This window comes from Periplaneta americana, chromosome 11 (assembly GCF_040183065.1).
Source record: "Periplaneta americana isolate PAMFEO1 chromosome 11, P.americana_PAMFEO1_priV1, whole genome shotgun sequence".
In the NCBI taxonomy this organism is placed as follows: Eukaryota; Metazoa; Arthropoda; class Insecta; order Blattodea; family Blattidae; genus Periplaneta; species Periplaneta americana.
In genome coordinates this window covers 146,448,090-146,475,051 of record NC_091127.1, presented here as the reverse complement: position 1 = coordinate 146,475,051, position 26,962 = coordinate 146,448,090, and the positions used below count along the sequence as shown (strand labels likewise).

Genomic DNA, 26,962 nt, shown 5'->3' with positions numbered 1-26,962 from the left:
CCTAAAGACGACCAATAGGATAAATGAAAAAATTAAAATTGCTACATTCTTATTTCCACAATTAACATTGTGTATAATTAAACACAAATGCTTATAAAAGACAGGAGAATAAATGTTTTTCACATTCTTTTGACATTATCATTGTGTAATGTATATTTACTTTCAGAATGTACATATGTGTGTTTCCCCATACTACCGTACTCTACTCTAAATAGCAACGTTGTTACCTCAACACATCTCTGTCTACCTGCAGCGAGTCAACAACCTATAGTGCATGCACAATAAACTTATTGTATCGGGTCCAAAGTCTCGAAGCCTGCTGATAACTGATAACATGATAAATGTCCCGTAATTTTTTCCAATATGTCTGGGAACCCTAATGTTCATATTACTGGAAAAGATATTTGATTTGTATAATTTACGATTAAATATGCAATTTATTTTATGACGCTGTGTACGTCATTTCACTCGGTTAGCTAGGCTACCCTTGACCTTGGTTGTACCTACGTATTACGTGAGCGTCGGAAAGCGAGTCAACCCCCTCCCTCATGTTTACGAGATACAGGTAGCGTATAACCACGTCATCACTAACCTGCTGTAATGTTTTTGTGGCCTTAATAATAAGATCGCATTAGGAATGTGAGTTCTGAGGATCCTGCTGCTCCAGTTACATAAAAAAAACATTGTGGTACTCAAGGGTTAATATCGAATCTAACTATATACGATGGAATGATGATAATGGTGAGGGAAAAGGGAAGAATCCCGAGAAAAACTCTCGTGCCCGCTTTATTTCTTCGAAAGCAGAGAGACTAACCACTGGGCAACAGACTAACAGATAATAAATAACAAAAAAATGTAGCAAAAGTAAATGATCTCAAAGGCTATGTTAACTACAGCATGCGTCGGTTGAGATCTGTATTCCCTGTTTTCAATCCAAAATAACTTGCATTACATCGTAAATAAATAGGCCTACTGTAATTGTTTGCAAAGCAAAGTCAAAAGACGAAGCCGCATTTGTGAAGGTGTATCAAATTCTACAATTTGGAATTTCTCGTTAAGGCCCATTCACAATGAAAATTAAAAATAACCGTAACATAAACATAGAAGTTTGCGGCCAGATTACCAAATGGGATCATTCACAATGATTCACATAAACACTGACATTGACATTACCGTAAGACGTTAACATGAAAGTTTGCAAACTCCAAACTTTTATGCTTATGCTTGCGTGATTTGCAAACAGAATACAATCGTGGAGCGCTGAAGTATACGACAGAATATGAGGAAATGGCGTCGTTGTTATGTTTCCATGGTTACCAAATAGATTTGCTGTTATGTTTATGTTCCCATCGTGAATGATGGTATGACTTCTTGATTTTATCGTAACGTTTACATTCTTAAGTTAACACTTACGTTATGTTTAATTTTCATTGTGAATGAGCCTTTAGAGATCTTTCCTTCTCCGCTCTGTCCTAGGGTAAAAGTTATAGTCCCATTTTGTGCATCATTGGAAAATCCAAAGACTGCAAAGATAGTAATATCAAATGCAGACAAGGATTAAACCTTGGCAAAGATTCAACGATAAACACAAACTTGTATATTTTAAAGAGTGTAAACTCTATTCTAATTTTGCGTTTTCTCTGTTTCGGCTTCAGTTCGCCTGTTCACCTAGGGAAAGAGTGATGACAAAAATCTGTCGATCACTACCCTAGGACATAGTGGAGAAAAAAAGATCTCAAACGAGAAATTCCAAAGTGTAGAAATAATTTTTGTTATGTGTAAATATCTTTGGCTAGACGAAGTCATGAAATATGCTATTTTTTTAGGTCATAAGTATTTCTAGTATTTTCCTAGCTAGTAAATGCCCCTTCAAATAATGTGGATTTAACAAAAAAAAAAGTTAAATTGGCAACACTGCTTGAAGAAGTCTGCGGATTTGAGCTTCCTCTATGCCTACATCGAACTTAGGCGAAAGATTCAACAGCGTTGGCTGAAATAACAGTTATCATGCAGTTTTTCATGATGGAAAGAAACGTTGTTAATATTCTCACGCTACATGTTTTTTGCTGATGCTCGGCTGACCATGAACCAACCATTCAACGAGAGAGAACGAGGAAAGTCCGCTGAATGTCAGGCGGGCGAGTTACGCTATTGGACTGCAATGTTATGCAATGTTCAGAGATGTACTGTACAACTATTTTACCCCATAGAAAACATAATTTCATCAGACAGATATTGTCTTTGAGATATTAAAATTAAATTCTGTATATAGCCTACTGTTTTCAACTTGGTTATTTAACGACGCTGTATCAACTACTTGCTAGTTTAGAGTCAATGTAGTTAGTGATAGTGAGATGATATTTGACGAGATGCAGCCGAGGATTCGCCATAAATTACTTGACATTCGCCTTACGGTTGGGGAAAACCTCGGAAGAAACCCAACCAGGTAATCAGCCCAAGCGGGAATCGAACCTATGCCCGAGTGTAACTCTGAATCAGTAGGAAAATCGTATATACTAGTGTAATATACACATATAAGGAATACACTTTGGGGGCTACACGAAAAATCTCCGCTTTCTACAGGGACATCATTTTATTTTTACTTCAATTTTTATTGTAGCCGAGTTTTTTTTAATGTACTTCACTCCCACTCCTTCTACTAATGAAGTTCAACCGTCTTCCACACAGATCCAAGACAGCATATACAGTCATATAAGCCTTACGGTTATAGTAAACAGTACGTTCCAAAAATATGTTCGCGTTTTCCAGTGACGAAAGAGCTTTCAATATTGAATCATTTTCGCACAGGTACTGTCATCCATTTGCCTACGTCGTATCCCAGTTTCCCCCACCAGCTTTTATTCGCCAGCTAGTGGCTGGGCTCTCTTAGCTCTTTTCTGAAAGCATTAATTTCTGTTAGGAATTGGACATCTACGTAAAATTATATAACTGTTTAGAATAACTTAAATAAAAGGGCCTCGTTAAGTAATTAACTGTCACGTGATTTCCTCCCTTTCTATGACCCTATGGCATAACGACTTGGACGGATAGTAGATAGTATGTCTGGGTAATTTTATCTTTTCGGATCGGGCAGAAGTGAAGATTGAACTTACAGTACGTAAGGTACTCTTTTATAGAGTAGGTACAGAATTATTTCAACATGAGTTACTAGTACGAAGAACGAAACTGGTAATTGGGATTAGATACAATAATCTATAGTGTGATAATATGCACATTAGAACTGAAGCCTGTATCGAAATGAACGGCCACCATTTTCAAAAATGTGTTTAAATATCCATATTATGACTATTTTTTTCAATTTAACTTCATTCTCTATATTGCACGCTAATGTGCTGTAGACAGTATAATATACACTGCATAATGAATATGTCCACATGGACAGCTCAGTTCGTGAGTAAAAACACTGATTGTTAATACTGTACTATATTTTGATTAAACAAAAACCTAATGAACATGATCAAACTCAAAAGCGCAATATTTCCTAGTTTACGTAAATGGATGAACTACTTTTCTTCCCTCCTATACGTAGTAAAGTGATTTGTTTGTATATTATGCCAGTATAATAGAACTCCAGTCGTGGAAGGGGATAGCAAACGGCGTTGATCCAGAGGTATAGGCAAGTTAATATTTAAAATGTTAGTAAAAATAAAATGATGTCCCTGTATTATCGTGTATATACTTCCTAGTTTAACTTGTGCATTCTGATCGCGTCCTATAGCGTTGGGTATGTAAGTGCCTTAGCGGACAACCTCCCTGATTGTATTGTAACTAAAATAAGTCATTTTTGTATTTTCTAATATATAAAATAACACAAATAATTCCATTTCATTTATTCGGTTATTATAGCTATAATAAACTAATATATAACTCTATTTATAAGCAATATTCACTCATTTATTCATAGTTTTCTGCTCAAAGGCAGGTCTTTCACATCAAATCCAGCATTCTCAAATCTTTCCTATTTTCCTCCTTCCACTTAGTCTCCGCATACGATCCATGTATCTTAATGTTGTCTGTCATCTGATATCTTCTTCTGCCACGAACTTCTCTTGTTCACCATTCCTTCTAGTGCACTCTTCAATAGGTAGTTTCTGACCCAGCCATTTCCTTTTTCTATTCCTGATTAGTTTGAGCATTTTTCTTCCTCCACTCTATCTAGCACAGCTCCATTTCTTATTCTGTCTGTCCACTTCACACGCTTCATTCTTCTCCAGATCCACATTTCAAATCCTTTCATCATTTCTCTTTGTCATAATGTCCATGTTTCTGCGCCATATAATGCTATACTCCACACAAAGCACTGTACTAGTCTCTTCCTTAGTTTTTTTTTCCAGAGGTCCGCAGAATATGTTCTTTTTTATTAAGCGCTTCCTTTGCCATTGCTATCCTCCTTTTGACTTCCTAGCAGCAAGTCATGTTACTGTTTATAGTACAACTCAAGTGTTTAAAACTGTTCACTTGCTTTAATGCCTCATTTAAAATTCGCACGTTTACCTTCTTTACTTTTCTTCCGATAACCATGGTGTTCGTCTTGTTTGTATTTATTTTAATCTCATACTGCTCGAAGCTGTCATTTAGCTCCAGTAGCATATCCCTTAGCATTGTCTCCTCTTCTACAGTGGCGATTCCTCCATGAAAGATATGAGGATGATCCTACAGTTTAATTTCGTGCCTCTGAGGATAGAAAACATTTTAATTACAACTTTTGATTTTCAATGCGTCCCGACGTATTAATTTCCTTTAAGCTTCCACTTTCTGTCGTGAGTTGTCGCCACTGCACAGCTCAGAAATAATTTCCGAGGAACCATCCAAATATCTTACAGCAAACGGTATTTCTAGCAGTGAAGTTAGTGGACAGGAGAGGGTGCAGAGGGTAGGGTATTGCTTGAGTTTAGCCGCGTTTGAGGATATGACCGCGTATCCTAATACTACGACCCTTCTTTCTTGGTGATGGAGACCCTGTCAGAGACTACAATAAGAATTTTCAAGTACCCTTGCAGCCTCCTTAAATGCAGTTCACTGGTCATCATAAAAGAACAGAATAAACGAAATAATAAATAATTTAAAATGATATAATATACAAAATAAAATGAATAAAAACAAAATAGCATAAAAATAAATAAAAGAAGCTGTAATAAATACAAGAATTAACAGGACTTTCAGATGACAGGACAGCCGAAAGAATATCTGAAGTTGTATTCGATCATTTAGAAGAATTTAACTGTAGCAAGAATTTAATTGCGCAAACGTACGACGGAGCATCGGTAAATATCGGGCAGTACAATGGCTTAGTAGCCATCTTCGCAACTAAAAAGGGAAGGAGAATCGAACTTTACTACTAATAAATTGTCAGTTCCAGAATGGTGAGTCAAAGACTAACATAGGCCTACTTGTATTGATTTTGCATGCTCTTTTATTATTATTATTATTATTATTATTATTATTATTATTACTAATATTATATTATTATTAATATTAGTTTCTGTCTTGGTCATCAGTCGTCAATCTCACGTCCTACAAACAAAAAATATCACGAGTCGCCACTGCTCTACTGCTAACAACGCCATATCATCAGCAAATCTTATACACTTTATTCTTCTTCCTATCATTCCTCCCATGTTCTGAAAATAGTTCTTCACAAAATCCTCTATGTAGATGTTGAACAGGATAAGTGATAAAGGGCATTCTTGTATAAACAATATAAAACGTTTTTATGTAATTCAATGCTTAGTTACAGTATTTAGATTTACTTGTTATTTTATACCAGAAAATACATAAATACGTAACTTATTTTAATTATATTACAAAGGAGGATGATATCCGCTAAGAAGACGCCTATATACCATACCCAGTGCCATTTCCTAAACTGGGAACGCATAGCAAATGTTTTACTTGTGGAAATTTTTGTATTAGAAACATTTACAGTACTACATACACCTACAGTAGGTCTACGTAAGTCTAGTTGAAGTTTGAAAGTGACCTCTTGCGTCATATTCGAATACTTACATAGTCACGTTATAATGAAGCTATTCCTTTTATTTTAAAATAAATTAAAACCATATTTAACAACACCGAAAATATGAACATCATTCGTGCGCCAAAAGATGGTGTTGTAGGTATCTCAACATATACTTCGCAATGTGTTTTTCATCAATATCTTAGAAAATTGTTTCGGCACTTAGCACATTTAGAATGTTAGGTCCTCAGTTGATATATTTTGCATTCCATAAATTAGCATATTTCAATTAAATTGTTGTTCAACATTTTCTTTTTTCTGTTATTTCGGTTAGGCTACGTTCTCTCTTCACAGCAGTCTATTTCCACTACACAGACAGTTTTTAAACAAATGCAAAACCCTTCGACATTTACCGCCTTCGATCGGGACTCTGAAAACAAACACAAAAGTTTCGAGTTTCCAATTTGTCTTGTAAATAGTCGCAGTTGTATTGCGATCGACATGAGTTTCTGTTTTGTCCATTTGGTGGAAAACCGCCTTTGCAAATAGCTGCATTTAATTCATAGCTCAGTCCTTGAGTTTCAAGTCTGAAGCGCTGCACGCCTGCAAGCCTTCGCAATCCACGGGCGGTCAGGGCACATTCTTCCTGCAGTTACAGTCTGGGATTCACTGTATCAAGTTGAAGCGGGGCCGCCGGAAGGCAGCACCATGCACGACAGGAGTGACGCAATCGTTCGCAGAACCACCAGCTGCTGGGCATTTCCAGGAACGTCTTTCTCCAACGCAATAGCGCTGTATTTCCTTCTGTGAAGGTGAGTGTGTCCTCTGACGTCACAAGTTTGTACAAAAAGAGTTTATCTTCCTACTTACTTACTAAGTAACTAAGGATTGTCAGTGTAGTGTGTGCGTTTAGGAAGCTGTTGCTACTCGTCTAGAGAGGTAAATCGTCTTACACAATGTTTGTAGTTTCGAATTCATACAGAAATTGGAAAATACAGTATATCACTGATTTAAATATTGCCAGAACTGCATGAAGAGGGAAAGATACAGAACTTTGAATATGCGAACTTTAATTTGTAAATAAAAATCTGGCAATGACAAAGTTAATGAACTTCTTGTGTAAATTACCTACCATATGTATTGTATTTGGATTACTATCCGATGTGATGCCATCCATTTACATTCCATATGTAGAAAAAATCTTCAATTTATTAGTTTTTGACCGTTAAATGTACAGAAATTTGATCCGAACAAATGTAACAATTGTAAAATTCCTTTTCAGATTGAAAAGTCGTAGATTTAGTTACACAATTTTTTTTAGATACTTAGATACTTTAAGTACCGGTATCTAAAACAAAGAGTTCTTAGGAGAATATTTGGGGCTAAGAAGGATGAAGTTACAGGAGAATGGAGAAAGTTACACAACACAGAACTGCACGCATTGTATCCTTCACCTGACATAATTAGGAACATAAAATGCAGACGTTTGAGATGGGCAGTGCATGTACCACGTATGGGCGATTCCAGAAATGCATATAGAGTGTTAGTTGGGAGGCCGGAGGGAAAAAGACCTTTGGGGAGGCCGAGACGTAGGTGGGAAGATAATATTAAAATGGATTCGAGGGAGGTGGGATATGATGGTAGAGAGTGGATTAATCTTGCTCAGGATAGGGACCAATGGCGGGCTTATGTGAGGGCGGCAATGAACCTGCGGGTTCCTTAAAAGCCAGTAAGTATATAAGTACAGGGACATCATTTTATTTTTACTTGCATTTTTATTGTACCTGCATTTCTGAATGTACTTCACTCTTACCCCTTCACTAATGTCCTTGCTCCCGTCAGACACACAAACTTATGGCCGCTGTTGCATTCGAAGTCTTCAAGCAGTGAAGTAAACACTGCAGTGTATAGTGTGTTTCATAAATATGATTGCGTTTTCTATAGAAGAAAGAACCTATATTAATAATATCGTACTAAAAATTATATTCAAGAAACGATAAATTCAACTTCAGAGAATATCCTTCAAAATGTTTTTAATAATATGCGTACTGAATTAAACCTGCATTGTAATGAACGGCAACCATTTTCAGCAACTTATTTAAAAATTCAGATTAGCTTTTTTTGAATTGAGGTGCTAGAAGAAAAGGAATGCTAGTGACATTTGTAATAACATGAGTTAAGTGCATCCAGTGTAAGCAAAAGTATCTAAAATTTTAGTGGCAAAGGGATATTTTAATCGCATCACACATTAAAATTTAAATAAAAATTTCACCGATTTTACGAAAGCTTAAATATTTAAACCCCATTTCCTCAAAAGTAACTTAAGTGCACTTACAGCCCTTTACTTATGAGCCCCTCAATTTAAATATACTCTCTATATTGTATGTTGGCATCAATAATTGATATGCTTGATAAAGTAGACATTACATAACGAACATAGCCGCCTGAAAAGTTGAGTTTTTGAAAAAAAATGTTACTACTCTACTGTATTTTGATAAATTCCGTAAAAGTGATGATCAAACTGAAAATCGTAATATCGTATTTCCCTACAACATAAATGGATACACTACTTTTCTCTCCTCCTATACCTTGTAAAATGATTTGTTTACATATTGCACTAGTAACATCAAACTCCTGTAATGGAAGGGGGCAACAGTGTTTCCGAGTATAGCCAGGTTAATGTTAAAAATGTTGGTAAAAATAAAGTGATGTCTCTGTATAAGTAGTACTTAGATACATTACTTTTAAAATAAAAGCTCGGAAATACGTTATTTTACCATTTTTATGTTCTCAAACAATTCTCAAAAGTTATTATTTCGTTACCGTATTGACATGCAAACTGTCATAATTCGACATTGACAGTATTTATATGACATCCATTTCCAAAATGTTCAATTCGCTATTTCGAAATTCGTGTAGCAGATAATGATTCATAGCATATGTATATGGTTGAATGATGCATACCATGTACAACTTCACATTCTGTATCAACTTTCAATGTACTTACCCATTTGATTTTGGTTATATAAATACAGCTAAATATTCAACTTTCTAAAACATTCCGAGCCACCGGCGTGGCTCAGTCGGTTAAGGCGCTTGCCTGCCGGTCTGAAGTTGCGTTCGGGCGCGTGTTCGATCCACGCTTCGGGGCCCTGGTTGGGTTTTTCCCGAGGTTTTTACCAACCGTAAGGTGAATGCCAGGTAATCTATGGCGAATCCTCAGCCTCATCTCGCTATCACCAATCTCATCGACTCTAAATAACCTAGTAGTTGATACAGCGTCGTTAAATAACTAAAAAAAAAAAACATTCCACCTATGTAACGGTTTCTTCATTTAGGACAGGGTTGGGCACATTACGTGATTCTGAGAAATGAGCGCTGTTTACTTTAAAGAGTATTTCTCCCGAGCGGTGTGACGTTTGCATACTGTACGTCACTCGCTGTCATTGCAGTGGTTCACTCTGCAGTAGGATGGCGAACTTTGAAGATGCACCCTCCTGAGAAGCTGTATGTCAAACGAAAACCTAAATTATATTTTGAACATGGCTAATTCATTTGTTCCAAACATTAAACGACTTCTGCAAATGAAACGATCTCATAAATCTCGGAAAACAACCATATAGTTATTTTGGTTATTGAGTTTGAAAAAGTTTTGTTTCAATAGCAAATATTTATTGATTTCAGATTGATAGAAATACGATTTTGTTACAATAGTTTTTTAATACAAAAAAAGTTGTAAGAGAATGTTTATTATTAATTTTGTTATTATGTTTATTTTATTTATTTAACTAGCTAACTAGCTAGAGAGTACAAATTAAATTTATAAAACAAAAGTGTTTCTAGCCACTACCGTAAGAGCCATATAAACATATTATGTATATATTATTAATACTATTATGTAATTGTTAAAGCATTGTGCATATAGCCTAATGATTTGTGTGTATATGTGTGTAGAGCGAAGTTTATTTCATTAAATTAATAAGAGTGTTAAAAAGTCTGCACTGTACAATGGATTGATATAATATCCTTTATAAACTAATATGCACTGACAGACTGAATGAATAGAACAACCGTGGCTCTTGTTATATTAATGCAGGGAAAGTAGCTGTAATGTGAATTCGCCACTGCGTGAGCGTTCTGCTCTGGCTTGGAATTGAAGTGCCTTGCAGAGCGAGAGAAGCTCTGGCCGTTTGCACGGAGCCGCTGTCATGCCCGGCGCTTATTTAGTACGGATGTGCAGACGTAAAGCTACATCTGCGCGGTTCAATTTTCCACGCACGTACGCGTGCAATCTGGAAAAACTATTGGAAGAATGAAGTTTAAAATGCGCGTTCAATTAAGATGCATGAATATTTTGTGTCTACATGGTGCGCTGTTTTGAACATCATCTTCATTACGTGTGTGTGTGTGTATATATATATATATATATATATATAATATAATATATAGGGGAGACTGTTGTACCTTTAGCATAGTGTACCTTTGAACATTTTTTGTTTTTTTAATTTTTGCTGCTACCTAGAGGACTCAAACTGAAGTAGATTGTAGAGAAAGCCCCTAAGTAGCTCTGGTCGTAGTTTCAGTTTGATTTATTGCAAAGTGTGAGTTCTGTGAACGAAAGAATATTTTTAGTACCAAAAGTAAATATTTCGTTCATTGGTATATGTTATCTAACATAAAACCAGATTTCATTTGTTACCATCCATTAAGTACAACGTGTTCTGTTTTATCTGGTGAATAATAACATATTTTACATTCCATGATTTATTCGAATCTATAGTTTTGGTAGCCACATTTGTTTAAACGTGCACCCTCTTGTACCTTTGAACACAGAACATCTTGTACCACGGAACATGTTCCAAGGTACATAATACTATTGGTTTTTGTTTTTATTTTATTTTAAGATCATGCCACGAACTAAATCTGGAATTAGGAGGTCTCCAATTGATCCGGATGCCTTGAAGAAAGCTGTTGAAGCAGTTATTGCTTTTCCAGAAAATAAAATCTCAATCAGAGAAGCCTTCTCTGGTTTATGATTGCAAATACATTTTAAATATGATTGTCAGTTCTTAGAACTATATTCCCACCTATATTACATGTGCTCCAACTTACAAGAGGGTATGTTCTAAGGTACATGAACCTGTTGTATCTTTGAACATATTACATTTTATTTTTTCCATCCTTAATAGATGTGTAGAACAGTAAAATATATACACGAAGTTGTAAAGGAATCTTCAATAATTATTTAAAGTATTTTTAATTAAAAAAATATCATTTCCCAAAATTAAAAAAAAAAATAAAATGTGAAAAGTGTTTAAAGGTACAACAATCTCCCCTATATATATATATATATATATATATATATATATATATATATATATATATATATATATCAATCTTGCATGCATTGCTTGAATGTGTAAAGTTGAAAGAAAAGCTGAATCGTGTAGATCCGCCTTGATAGAGAACGTCAAGGAAAATGCTTATAATTATGAATGATAGGACTTATGGGCTGGGCTAGCACTGACCAACGTTTACAACTTCCGAGTGACGTCATAATCTCTTACGACATACTTAGTTGGCATTTCAAGCAATAGCCTGAAGTCTTGAAAATGAACCTATTAAGATCCTTTTGTGAATGCAGCTCTGACGAAGGAAGGCACGTGAGATTACATACGTATTAAATAAATAAATGAATAAATAAATAAATAGGTAAGGAAATAAATAAATAAGAAAATGCGTAAATAAGTAGGGAAGTAATGGTACGGTCACACGACGCTACTTTTGCAGCGCTACTTTTATACTGCAGCTGCAAAAGTTGCGTGTCGTGTTCACACGTAAGCCAAAAGTAGTGCGCTGCACGCTACTTTTCGTGCTGCGCAACCCGAGTGCTGCAAAAGTTGCAACTGGAGGTTGCGAGTCTGTTCACACACAAGGCGCTACTTTTGCAGCCGCAGTCATGCTGCAGATTCCCATCTCAGTGTTGACTTCTCAATATACATTTTGTGGTTATGTTCGCATTATTAAGAAACTCATGCGAAAGCTTCCTTATTTATTATTTGCTTTTCTGTCGTATCTAGTATTCAGAAATTGACATTATTTTTACTATAAAGCTTTTAAAAACGCCTATATACTTAAATGATAATCAGCAGTATATTCACGTAATCAATGTTGGCAACCCTCCTATTTGGAACTACGCTACGGAAAATTTAAAAAATGAATTATGCTCAGACTGTGTTGTGTATTTAATAACTGTTACAAATAATTTATTTTTATCACATTTAACATTAAAATATATCCAAACGATAAAAGTATCATTGGCACATTTGGGTGGTAACACTGGTTACAACCGCAGCAAAAGTTTCAACAAAACCGATATCAAAAATGCTGCGGCTGCAACCCTGAGAACCCTGTTCACACGTCGCTACTTTTAAGTTGCGCGCAGCATGGAAAAGTAGTGGGCAGCAAGTTCTGCAGTCGCTACTTTTCGGGTTGCACCGTTGTTCACACGTCGCAGTACAAGAGTTGTACTGCAGCGCTGCAAAAGTAGCGACGTGTGATCGTACCTTAAGTAGGCACATAAATACATAAATAAATAATGAAATATTTTATTTCATTCTTTCAAAAATATACAGTGGAAAAAATCACTAAAGAATTTAATTATTTATACGAAATAAAAAATAAAAAGATGATAATATAGTAGGATATAATAATTATATCAACACAGTGTTCTGTTATTATAAAATCATACAAACTTATTATCAACAATGTTTTAATTTTTGCAACATCTAAGTGTAAATCAAGTGGGCCATGTAAATTAGGTCTTTATCATAGATATAATTGAAACGAGGTTCCATCACAGTCACGAAGCTTGAGTTGTTGAGGTTGCTAGGAACAATAGACTGTGCAGGTACTATTTCGTATTATGTGTAATGAGGCGATAGCGATCCTAGTGGTTAACAACTATCTATGGATGCATATTTATTACATATTTAGCTTCGTGACTGTATATAGTAGACTGTGGTTCCATATAGCGACCATTCCTTGTCAGATGAGGTGAGAGTTACATCGGCTGTTACAGACAAGACAAGAATAATGCCGCTGCAAATACCCGGCGTCCCAGTGCTGGATCGAGCCTGCGGTTGCTGCTGCTCTCTGAAGAGGGGATCCATTGTCTTAGGATGGCTAGGAATGGTAAGTGTAACACTCCGAAATGATAACCGCAATTCTTCTCTGAACACTGACACAGTTTGATACAGGGAAATTACTTTATAATGCCTTCACCTTCTCCCCATATTCGCCTTCACGTTTAGTTTTAACGTTCTCAACTTAACTCCACTAAAATCTTCACCATTTGGCCCGTTCTATGCCCAATCTTGTGAAGACTATGAATCAACGCAGCAACGTTAGACTTTCAGAAGCATCTTGACTACTAATGTGGTCATTATTGTGCACGTCAGCTGCTTAAGATAATAATTAAACTTCGAACCCCTCAACAATCCCTATTAAATCATGATTTATAACAATTATAACGGACTAAGTAGCATAAAGAGTTGTTGGTGATGATTGTAGTTGTAGCTGTAGTGATGGTGATGGTGATTATAGCTATAGTGTTGATGGTGGTGTTTGTATACTGTAGTTGCACCATAGGTGCTAATGATCATAATAAAATTGTTGTGTAGGTCATTCGTTATCTCGTGAAACCAAATACTTGCATGCGCCGTAGCACATAGTAAGAACCTTATGGTGGGGGTAAGTGAGCTCGCTAGCTATGAGTAGAAGGTAGCGCGGGAGGGAATCATCTCAGTTCACTTTCTTCTTCTCCTGATGCGCAGGTACGTTTCATGAGATAAAAAATGGCTTATTTTGATGTTAGTAATAAGTAGTCGTAGTAATGTTCCTGGTGATTGTACGACTTCCATCATTCTTCACACAGAAAAGCATTGAGGGAAGTGGGAAAAAACCAGAGGCGGTATGCTATCCCAAGATTTTCCTCTGGCATACCTCGATTTAAAAAAGGCATACCTCCTCCCTTACAACATAGACATAAAATATTATGTATACAATAAATTGTTCTTGCCGTCAGTAACGCGAATCTTTGAAGCTTACGCAACACATTACATTTCTTAATAAAATAATTTCAAGTTACTTCGGTTATTTAATGGATCATATTTTTACAATGTCCATTGAGACTTATAATTTAAAATAATGTTAAAGCTTCAAAGTGCCTTACTTAATTATTAATAAAAAGTGTAACAAAAAATGGCAGTCACTAAATTGGCAACAATGGCCACCATAAGCTACAGACCACAGCCTTCTATACTTGAAATACTACCGTTGTAAGCATTCCAGGGGTTGAGCTTATCAAATAAGCATGTCTAAATACACGCTGAATACAGTTCCAGAAGGCTGTGGTATAGATTTACGAAGCAAACAGATAGTATTCTTTGTTGTGAAGAAATGTATAAACAAATTTTTACGATCACATTTTTTCAGTGACTGTATGTCATTTTTCACTAACGGTATGTTTTCTGACCATAGAAACCAGTGACGGTATTCCATACCGTCACATACCGTCTCGCTTCCCTCACCGCAGAAAAGTGATTTCTGGGCATGATAGTCTTAGCATGCATGTATGTATGTTTGTGTGTCTGAATGTAATCTAATGTGCGTGAGTGTGTATGTGCGTGCATGTGGGCCCGGGCGCTCTTTATGTACGTTAGTGCGAAATTCCTGTATCCATTGTCGTGTCTATCCGATGTAATGACTAGACTTCGAAGTTGAGGCACATTATCTCCTAAGTTATGTGCACAAGGATAGAACAATGTTTACAAAGCAACTGGGAAGGTAGTCCTCTGCTTTCATGCACATACCGTACTACAGTATGTCAGTCGAATGGAGCTGTTGTAATACGGAATACAGACCCAGCAAGGGAAAAAAAAATAAACCTCCGCATTAAGGGCAAACGTAAATATTAGTTGGATAGAATATAATGTGTCATAGTTTCTCGAGTGTATAAAAAACAACATTTTTCTTAGGTCTATGTACAGTTATTTACAGCAATATATTTACAAACCTACTTAATAATAATAATAATAATAATAATAATAATAATAATAATAATAATAATTTATTATATCAGGACAAGCATTTGTAAATGTATCTGAATCCCAGTATAAGAAAAGAAGCGAAATATTATGAAATATATGTCACGAAAATAAACTTGTCCTTTTTTAATTGAGTTATTTTACGATGTTTTATCAACTGTAATGGTTATCTAGCGTTTGAATGATATGAAGGTGATAATGCCAGCGAAATGAGCCCAGAGTACAGTACCAAATTTATTCAGCATTTGCTCTTAATGGGTTGAGGGGAAGACTTATCTTAATAAGATTAATATTAAAGAAACAACTTTTAGATAACAATATGTTCTAACTCCCGTATGAGTAGAACTCGTGTTCGGGGTGAAAATTGAGCATAGAGTTGCTTAATACATTATTTCCAAGAAAGGAAGGTAATATTATAGCCTACTTGAAATGAAAATAACTCCAGTATTATATTTAGTAAGCATTTAATATTAGTAAGAAGTCAGAATGAAAGTTTTGTAGGTTAACTTGATAATAAAAGAGTAAACTGAGAATAGAATTAATCAAAATCAAATATAATTAAATCATACGATAATTAAAATATGTCAGTCAAAAATATGATAGTAATTTAAATAGCGTATTATACATAATTATTTTCTTTTTAATTTGAACTTAAATGTAACAGTTTTTTTTTAATATAGATGCTTCGAAATCATGTCATTATAAAGTTTAATCCATAAATCTATGGTGTTCTGGTAAAGGGGGATAAGTATTTTTTTGAGCAGATGGAAAATTTTTCCCAGGCTCCTCGACTATGTAAGTCTAAGCAATACGTCCGTAACTTGTTAAGGAGTGGCGTGAAACCGGTTCCGTTTTGAACAGTAAAAAAAAGACAATATTCAAAGAGATCCCTGACAGAAAATATTGACGATACGCAAACAAGATAGATGAGAAGTGTGAAGTCAGATCTTCAAGACAGGCCAGGAATTATGTCGCAACAATCTATATTATGAGGACTCGGAATGATTCAATTTTATTCATACCGGTATGAAGTGTCAGTATGTCATTTGTCAGAGAACAGAGTGACTGGCAGCGAGTGGCGAGCAAGCACATTACCAGGGTCAATTCTTGTTTGCCTCATTCTGTATAACGTGAGAACTGAAACATTTTTTGTGATATTTACTATCTTTTATTTTATTTTTAATTGGGAAATTAAAAATTTAAATTTATTGTTAATTGACACTATGTTAAGTGGATGTAAAGTTTAATTTGATGGTCTATGGCGAGTCCTCGGCCTCACTTCATTTCACCCCCTTTGGCCTGATTACCTGGGTGGGTTTTTTCCGGGGTTTCCCCAACCATAAGGCAAATGCCGGGTAATCTTTTGGCGAATCCTCGGGCCTCACCACATCTCACTACATCTCGCCAAAATATTGTAAAAAATTGTAGAAAATTACAAAATTGTAAAACTGTAAAAATTGTAAAATATTGTAAAAATTATAAACATTTGTAAAAATTGTAATTGTAATATTGACTTGTTCCACATCTTAAAGCTGCATTGCTAATGTAAGATCTATGGAATATAATAAATGAAATGAAAAATGAAAATATGAAGAGGAATCTATCATATAAACAAACATAATTTTATTTATTTTGCGCCTTTAAACAGTTAATCTAAACCAATTTGAAATATAGCCTAAGCACATCAAAATAACAGGTGGAACTTTCTGATAAATATAACTGAAGTAAATCAGGAATAACAGTTCTTAAATTCGCCATTAAATAAAACTGTCCAGTCCCTCCCATTTTTTGCTCTACCGAGGAAGTAGTCCAGATATGGACTTAATTATATCCTGACGCTTTTTGTATGATGAGAAATAAAATAGTATTATATTATTGAACATTATTCATTTGTTGTAATATGGTTGGTCTTTTACTCCACAGATAGCATCCACATTCGCCTGCTCGTGCATCGCATTCTTGCTCTACGCCTTATACACAGGTAATATGAAATTGAATAAGGAGGTCACCTTAAGTTATATAATGTACACTTAGTTTAAGGTTAGGTTAATATTTATTATTACTGGTATATTACATGTACTGGTACATTTGTATCTAGGTCAGTCAAATACAATCCGAACTTTTTTCCCTTTGTATGTACCTATACAGAGTGTTTCAAGATTATAATTATGATATTATATTTTTCAACGTTTGCTGACCTTTCACATTTCTGTATTCGGGCCAGCAGTCTCTTACATAGACCTACACTATTTACAGCTTAAAACACGGACTATCGTGATCTTAATACCTGCTCTTAACTATGTCTTGTATGTCCCTTTAATTTTACTTATCTCTCTTAATTTATCACCCTTATTGTCCTACTCCAGGTCTCTTATTCTCAGTTACAGTCAGTTTACTATTCATGGTACTAATTTTCTCATTCAACTTCACTTCCACCTTTCTCATAACTAATCATAATCATAATCATAATCATTTATTGCATCCACTGATCATATACATGATATGGGAAATGTCATATTTACAAACTAATAATTAATTACATAATATACATAAAAGTAATAACTATAATTAAAAATCAGCACAAATACAAATATACAAAACTTGGGACGTGATTGAAGAAAACTACAGGTTGGTCAATTTCAGCTATAAGTTCTGTTTGAAGTATGTCTTGAAGTCAGGAAATTTCATTTAGTAGCATGGAGTCAATTTCAACCAACGTGTCCTTCATGAGAAAACATCCTTCTCGAGGTCAGGATCTGGAAAAGAGGAAGTAATATTTTTTTAAGTAAGGCATTCTTTTTCTATTCAGTTGTGACAATTTTCAATAAATTCGTTCATACTGTAAAAGCAGTTTTTGATTAAAATTTTGTAAAGAGCTTTCTTAAATTTTTGATGTGGAGATATTTCTTTAAGATAATCTGGTAGGCTATTATACATAAGAAGACCAGCATGAATGAAACTGTTTTTATATAGAGTTGTGTTAAAACTTTCAATAAATAAATAATTCTTTCTTGTAAAAACATAATAGTTATTTATGAGAAGTTTGCAAAGGTTATTTTTTTGGTACGAGGGTCAAAAAGATGACTTTACGAATAATACAATACAATACAATACAATATAGGCTAATATACAGTATCGTGACCTGATATAACCCTAGATCATATATACCCCAGATAGATCGGCCTTATTGGCTTTGACGTTAACAACTTTAGTCAGGTTTACTATGCTGCCATCAAGTTGTTACATAAGGAGTCACGTCATAATTCCCATTTGAATTGCATTAACGACTGTACTGCCATCTCGTGTTTGTTTACGGCAGACGGGTGGCGATCCTGGCGGTTGTTCTCTTCAAAGTGCAAACGATTTTAACATAGTGATGACCTATCTGTTACATATATGATCTAGGATATAACTTAATCTTTGGTGAAGATACAGGCTTAGTAATAAAAATAATAATAATAATAATAATAATAATAATAATAATAATAATAATAATAATAATAATAATAATCCATGGCGCTACATCCCTTGAAGGGCCTAGACCGACCAGGCAGCTGCTGGCCTCACGCCCACATGCCGAAGCAGAGGTGGACGATCATCCAACCAGAATGGAGGTATCATGTGGTTGGCACGATGATCGCCCCAGCCATTATAGCTGGTATTCGGAACCGGATTTCGCTACCTATCGTAGCTCCCCAAGTGGATCATGATGCTGGGTGGGCACTGGCCCCATACACTGGCCGAAATTTCATGAGAAAATTTCTTCCCCCATTAGGACTCGAACCAGCACGCATTCCGTAACGCGAGTTCTAGGTCTTAGACCGTGACGCCACTGCTACAGGCCTAGTAGTAAAATTAAATTTGCTTTTGTAGTTCAGAGGCACACAAACATGCTGCTCATTAGTGTATATTTGTTACAGGACAGATACCAGATTCGGAATGGATGGAGAATTTTCATGAACGACACTACTGGACACTACTTGTCTTGAGCATTTTGTGGATTGTGTTGAATGTGACGCTATTGTGCGGAATCCACGGGGTAAGTGCACTGGAGTGGACGAAACTACATTGTAAACCTTCTGTCAATAGGTAGTTTAAACCAGAGTAAGTGTATATTGGAGAGTACCGCATTCTCGGCAGCGGTGGCCATATTTATTCCTTGCTCAGCACAGAAGCATATGCAGTAATGCTACAAGTAGAACGAAGGTCATTAAAGGTGATATCATACTTGTTGTTGTGGTTTATTGAATACAGAAGACATGGATTAATAAATAGTATTGTCATAGTGAAATGACTTATTAGAGATAACACTTTATTATTTGTGTTATGTCCATTTCAATAGGAATAAAATCAATTTCTACTGCAGTTCTCATACCAACACTTTGACTGCCACATTTAGCAGATTGTTGTAGTGCATTTGCTGTAACAGAGAATTTTCTTAACAATAAATACATTCTAGTCCTAAAATACAGTGATAAGACTTTTTCAAAAATACATTATGACAAGTTGGGAGTGTATGAGTTGAAGTGTTAACGAATAAAGATGTCAAAGTCTGCAGTAGTATAAGGTATATACTTATTTAATCTGGTAGAGATAAGGCCATCAGGCCTTCTCTTCCAGTCTACCAGGGGATTACAACTACAATATTAAGAATACAGTTACAATTACAATTTATATTAATATTAGTGTCAACTCATTTTCTACCAATGTTTCACTTTTGTTTCTGAAAAATTTTTCTGCGTTAGGATTATATCAAACACAGATTTACAAAGGTATGTAAGTGACATTTCCTTGTACGACTTGAGAGTCACTAATATGCTAATAAAAATTTATAGATGCATCCCTGTTATCAAATATTAGAGATGAAAGACAGTTTTCGCAAATATTATGTGACTTATTTTGTTTTATTTTGAAAAAAAAAAAAAAAAACAAATGGATCTCAACAAATTAGTAAAGAGCTTGTTGTTCACTCAAGTCATTACAGTAGAATCCCAATTATCCGTCACCCTATTAACCGATTGGTGGATTATCCGACTGTCTTTCTCTAGCTTTTTTTCCCCTAGAGACATACAGTATATGGAGTATGCTACTGTTCATTATATTAGCAACTTATTTATCTTGAGAGGGCTATTACGAGACTACCCTTACACAGTATGGTCTACTGTTCAAGTTGTCGTACTGTAGTAACTTTTACATAAATTGTCTTCGAGTATCAAAAGAAATCGTGTTGTGCAAAGTAGGCTATAAAAAGCGCAAATAACTGAGTGGTTTCGGGAAACGAGAAACTGTGGCTCATCTCAGGATACGAGATTGGAGTCACAACCTTGTGCAATTTAATAAAAATCAAGGATGGCGTATATAAAGCATCTAAATCTACAATATGAGACCTTCACTATTCCTATCTTTCCACAGATAGCGTGTTCAATACAAGACCAAAGAGGAAACTCGGAAGTGTAAGCATTATTCACTAAATTTACGAAAATCTTTTATGGTATGGATTCTCCGATTTTTTCGATTAACCGCTCAGTCTATCCCCCTCATTACCACGGATAATAGGGGTTCTACTGTATTTCTATTTTCAGTTAAATTACAATTTATATCAAGTTCCTTTAGCTCACATTCATCTTCACTAGGCCTTTCTGTTTGGGTTTTATTTACATCTGTACCTAGAAACTCAACTAATTGCTCAGAATCGCAAACTGCGTAACTTCCAAGTTTGTAATTAATTCATTAATTAACTAGTGGACTTACTCGTGTTAATTATGTAAGTTTGTGCTGCTTACAGCTGTTTCAGTGCTTCACACACTATGTATTAGTTAGTTAATTAATTAGTTAATCTAGTTAATTAATTAATTATATTCAAGTGTAAAATTACATAGTGTACGCAAGATTCAAAATGGATTATCAAGACAACTAGTTAATTAATTAATTATATTCAAGTGTTAAATGTAGTGTACGCAAGATTCAAAATGGATTCCACGTTTGTTTGTGAGAAGAATTGAGAAATTGATATTAATCGTACCGGTAATGCAGTTTTGAATTCTTTTGCATCAGGGATCGGATTTCTGGAACAGAAGTAGAAAATAAATTTTCTAACGCATCCTGTATGTATTTACCCAGCATAAGATACCTGAAGTGCGCTTTATTACTTAGTCAACTTTCTTGAATATCAAGAACTGTTTTTATTGCCAGTATTATAAACCAGTTTGGAATGGTTTCCAATGTCCGCTTTTGCCCACTTTGATATTTTTCATTATAAATATTATGTCATTGAGAAAATTAATCATTGAGGTATGTTTTCTTTTGATGTTGTTTATTCATTTCTTTCGTCTTTGTTTATTTCTGTCTCCCTGACCTTCGAGAGCAGTTAACTGCCCAATAACGCAGCATTCTTCAAGATAACAATGGAATATCACACTAGAAACCTGTGTTTCTGTTCAAGTCTTGCATTATACTGAGTCTCCTCTGGAGTAAATATGGCCACCACGTCGGCATTTGTCAGATCAAAAGAATGCGGTACTCTCCAATATACATTGACTCTGGTTTAAACCAGGATTGCTTTGTTCGAAATGTTAGTTCACCGTATCGTCACAATCTAGTATATACAGTCACGAAGCTTGAGTTGTGAGGGTGCTAGGAACAATAGACTGTGCCGGTACTATTTCGCATTGTCTGTAATGAGGCGATATTAGCGATCCTAGTGGCCAGCAACTATCAATGGATGCATATTTACTACGTATTGAGCTTCGTGACTGTATATACTAGACTGTGGTATCATTCAGTTGAATCGAGCAGTTATATAGCTAATGAGTTTGAATGAGCTGAAAAGTGTCTTCTTACCACGGTTTTTTTTACAGTAATTTCATGCGAATGGAATGGTTGCGAAATTGTCACTAACTTTTTGTTTGAAGTTCTAATCATTCAAAAGTTATTTAATATTTCCATGATCATTATACTGAGAGAACTAAATTTTTCGTTTGTCATTGAATTGCAAAGGCTACTGCACTTTTACTACGTCATACTACTTTTAACCAATAAAACGATATAGAACGACATGTTTCAACTCATCATTGTGCTTATACTACAATTTTGATCACCTCCCTAGCATTTGTTTTTTATCACCTCCCTAGCATTTGTTTCTTTGTTTCCCAACATTGTACTTTCAATAATTGTACCTTTTAAAATGATTCATGTTTATTTCATCATCATTAATTAAAACTTTTCCATTTCTCTTCTTTATATTATTTAGGTTATGGTATAGCTTCTGCTATATGAGATTATAGTCACGTATCAGAGATTGTTTAGTATGTATTGATAAATGAAGTGGAATGCAACTGTTTTAATAAAAATGAAACTGAATTAACAAAGTCTTCTTGACTAGTAATCATCCATAGTTCAATGAAGATTGTATAGTTGACACAGCTGGTAACAAGAGAACAGCTGATCACAACACACTGCTGCCATCTAGCAGAATACTTGTAATGATGAAATAGTACAATAATACATTTTCAAGACAGTTGAGTATTTTACTAAGTCAATTAATATTTTATTGTATTAGAGTTCTTCATTTCTTCTATCTTCATATACTTTTTTAAATTGTGTAATAGTTAATTAAATCTCACTCAAGTCTTGATTTTCTCTAAACAGGGATAGGGAATATTAAAATGAATTTGACGCTTTCGTTACTTCTTGATAGATATTCTAGAAATCGTTGGTAAAAAATGAATTTCAGAAAGTCGTGACAAAATATAACCTGGACTATGTATTTCAACTCATTTTCCAGGAAGCTTAATTTCATTAATAGGAAATTTAATTTACATATATTAATCAACGGAGCAGTTTTGCGACATGTCATATTCTAATCCCAACTGTACCAATTTGAGAATATTATTTGATATGTATAGATGTTTTTAGATATTATTGTACACATTGCCTGAAGATGCCTACTCGTTGAAAACATTTGTAACTTAATTTAATATTAAAAACAAATTATTGTACATCTTGATTACACAAGTTTTAGAACTATATCACTTAGGAATACAATAATGATTACTTTCTCTTCTTATGATTCTTAAACTTAGTTCTGTTAACACGAGAAAGTAATCATTATTGCATTCCTAAATTACTGTTATGTTGTGAAATTTGTCTTTAATTAACAGAAGATAAGTCACTTAAACTGAAATTCACAAATAAGTTACATTTAAATGATCATTATAACAACTAATTTTTGGGCAAATAGGTGATAGTGTATCACTATAACACAGACATTTTGGAATATACTCTTTCTTCTTTACAGTTAAATTAAGTACAGTTTTCCTGATTATGATATGTTACAGGAAAGGGCCAAACTTATGCTGCCTTACTTGATAGCTAGCCTTTTCTTCATTGTGTTTACACTTTTCAACTCTGTGAATAATGGTGTGTGGTTGATGACCCAGGACATCGGCTCAGGAGCTCTCTTCATTCTTGTTGGCCTGCTGATTTTTGGTGAGTGGAGACAGAAAACAGTCAAACCGATGCCGGTCGTATGCTAATAAAAGACTTGCTGAAGATTGTCGGTGTTTTGACATCTAAAGCACATATTATGTGCAAAGACAGCACAACACAGAACTGCACACATTGTATTCTTCACCTGATATAATTAGGAACATTAAATCCAGGGGCATGTAGCACGTATGGGCGAATCCAGAAATGCATATAGAGTGTTAGTTGGGAGACCGGAGGTAAAAAGACCTTTCGGGAGGCCGAGACGTAGATGGGAGGATAATATAAAAATGGATTTGAGGGAGGTGGGTATGATGATAAAGACTGGATTAATCTTGCTCAGGATAGGGACTGATGCCGGGCTTATGTGAGGGCGGCAATGAACCTCCGAGTTCCTTAAAAGCCAGTAAGTAAGTAACACTAAGAGAACCGGACCCATTATTCTGCTGGGTACCACGGGTTTAAATAATTATTAGTCGAAAGCTTTTCATGCTATGATTCCCACGATTTACGACTTTTATTTTATCTTTGTAATGTATGATTCCTGAAAATATTGGACTTTTACGATCTTCCTGACAGTGACGTCGCCAGGATCAGAGCAAGGGGGGTGCGGATGGGGTGCGAGATTTAAAAATGGGGTGCGAGCTGTAAAAATGTGGTACATAAAAAATCCAAAATGTGCTTTCAAGCACTTGCGCACATACTATACATCTGTTTATTAATATTATTATTATTATTATTATTATTATTATTATTATTATTATTATTATTATTATTATTGCTCATCACATTCATTACGATATACTATGGGACGTAGTTGTTTTTCCACATCCAAGAAATTGTTTGTTTGTTTTTGTTCTTCAAAATAATTTATGCCTAGTATTTTGTTAATAAATTGCCCTTTGGGGTGCGGAAAGGGATGCTCAGATTTTTATGGGGTGCTTGCGCACCCTTTCGCACCCCCTCTAGCGACGTCCCTGCTTCCTGAAGAATAATACAAGCAGTTACTACTAGAGACACCATTGCCTGTCATTTTGATGGGTGCTAATTTTCAGAATGGCCGAGACTACACACACCCAAAGCAGTTCAAATTTCTATTGTTCCAGCAAAGCTTAGATTTCATTTTGACCTTTATGTAATTTTATAGTTAAAAAAAAATCTATACGAAGCAATTAAGGAACATTCAACATCTTCAGAACACCAACTAATTAAATAAATGATACCTCTGAATACAGTAGAGCATCGATTATCCGAAACAATTGGGGATGGGAGGTGTTCGGATAACTGATTTTTCGGATAACCGATCATTTACGAAAACAAATTATACCGGTGTCATAGGCGCAGTATGAAACAAAGAAATACTGATACAGAACACCAACTAATTAAATAAATGATAGTTCTGAATACAGTAGAGCATCAATTATCCAAAACAATTGGGATTGGGGGTGTTCGGATAACTGATTTTTCGGATAACCGATCATTTACGAAAACAAATTATACCGGTGTCATAGGAGCAGTATGAAACAAAGAAATACTGATACATAACACCAACTAATTAAATAAATGATACTTCTGAATATAGTAGAGCATCGATTATCCGAAACAATTGGGGATGGGAGGTGTTCGGATAACTGATTTTTTGGATAACAGATCATTTACAGAAACAAATTATACTGGTGTCATAGGAGCAGTATGAAACAAAGAAATACTGATATTAACATACAAGACTGTACATACAGTACTGTATATATTTTGTATTACACGTCTTACAAATAACACAGAGAACTGACTAGCCTAGTGTGACAAGTTAAAATGGTCATTTAAGTAGGTCTACAGTTTAGAAAAAGACGTCCTTTTTTTTTTTTTTTTTTTTTTTTTTTTTGCTTCAGAGTTGAGACTCTTTTTTTTTTTTTTTTTTTTTGCCGTTAAATCTCGCAACCAGCACTAGCGAAACTTCTACATGGCGCGCACGCGCAAATTTGAATTTTTCGACTGGAACACTTTTGGTTAACCAATGTTTCGGTTGATCGATATTCGGATAATTGATGCTCTACTGTAGTTCATTCTCTATTTGTAATATCCTTTAGCCTTAAAACTGAAAAAAAGGAGGTATTTTACAAACAACTTCAAATTAGTGTAACTCTAAAATATTGAGAATAGGACCCATGTTTATATGACATTTTTTGCTCATAATGCCTTCGAACTAAGCTCCGTGAGTTGCAGTAACTCTTGAATCACCCTGTATACTCGTTTAGACCTATATGGCGGGTACTTGATGGTCGTCAAAAAGGAAATACAATAGTTTGTATACAATGGGCCTTGCGTTATTTCTAAATATGCCCTACTTCTGTTATAAAAGTGAATAATGAACAGTTTTATTGTGTTATTTTTCAGTGAGCCAAGGCTACTTTTGGAATGTGCTGTACAGTTTTTACCGCAAGCTGGAAGAAGTTCAAAGTAAAGACATAAAGTACCATAAACATGTGAACCAACCACAGCATTATTACGCACAGGCGTGAATTGGTGACATGGAGGGCATCATAAATACGCGCCAAATATGACAGTGGCAATCTGTGATTGAGCCATCCACGGACCTATAATTACGTTACAAAGTGAAAGACAGTTTGTCACTACAAGGATTTACACGCGACTTACGTCTCATCTTCTGCTTGGCTACGATATTTTGTCTGGGCTCATGTAATATTTGAATTACCAACACTAACAGCGACTGAGTCTAAACAACGCAACTAGGCAACATTGCTTAAGCGTGAATGGCTCGTGTTGTTCTGAGTGGCTACATGCACTTCATGAACTAAGTTGCTTGAAAAGGGTTTAGGTGGAAAGTACTGACTACAAGCTCATGAAGTTATAACTTAGTTATGTCAGTACCGGTATGTGATAAGTGTAACGTGTATTTAAAAGTGACGTTCGTAGTCAGATATACTGTGTGTAAAATCTACTTACAAACCATCTGATTTATTTTGTGATGTAAGGAAATTTTAGCGAAATTTTGTACCAATTTTAGATCATATCTATTTACTGTGATAAACTAGGACTATATGTATAAATAAAATAATATACAAAATCTGCTTACAAGTTTAATTTATTTGTATGTCAAGATTTGCTTTCCTAAATCTGTCGAGATTTCTTCTGCAGTTTTTTTTTACAGCCTGAAGTTGGACACGCATGCTGCAGGATACAAAGATCTATGGTCAGTACGTTAAGGATGTATACGACAAAAAGAAAATTCCTTTTGCGCTTCACAGATTGGTAACAAAGTGAATGGTTTCCAGAAAACATCAAAGCTTTGCTTTATTCACTGCGAATATAGTCGGAGACATTGCTTAACATACGAGTAGCTCTTTCCAAGAAATATGAAATACTCTCCCAATTT

The 26,962-nt window shown here is 35.0% G+C and overlaps 1 protein-coding gene across 2 annotated transcripts; it reads left to right on the top strand.

Annotated features, from left to right (window-relative positions):
* Positions 1-5,546: 5,546 nt before the first annotated feature.
* LOC138709430 (uncharacterized) lies at positions 5,547-26,657 on the top strand. Of its 2 annotated transcripts, none has more exons than XM_069840189.1 (6): positions 5,547-6,789; positions 13,059-13,171; positions 17,008-17,065; positions 19,005-19,123; positions 23,421-23,571; positions 25,963-26,657. In XM_069840189.1, exons 2-6 carry the CDS (start codon positions 13,073-13,075, stop codon positions 26,085-26,087), a joined length of 552 nt encoding a protein of 183 aa, XP_069696290.1. In that variant the 5' UTR covers positions 5,547-6,789; positions 13,059-13,072; the 3' UTR covers positions 26,088-26,657. The 2 variants fall into 2 exon arrangements, with proteins under 2 accessions (XP_069696290.1, XP_069696289.1); XM_069840188.1 differs by having other exon boundaries at positions 6,785-6,916.
* Positions 26,658-26,962: the final 305 nt, after the last annotated feature.

Bases quoted from the DNA above. Each gene is read 5' to 3' on its own strand.
- LOC138709430 (XM_069840189.1), top strand. From the start codon at position 13,073: ATGCCGCTGCAAATACCCGGCGTCCCAGTGCTGGATCGAGCCTGCGGT. The intron at 17,066-19,004 runs GTAATATGAAAT...TATTTGTTACAG, and splicing joins GCTCTACGCCTTATACACAG to GACAGATACCAGATTCGGAA. The intron at 19,124-23,420 runs GTAAGTGCACTG...GATATGTTACAG, and splicing joins TATTGTGCGGAATCCACGGG to GAAAGGGCCAAACTTATGCT.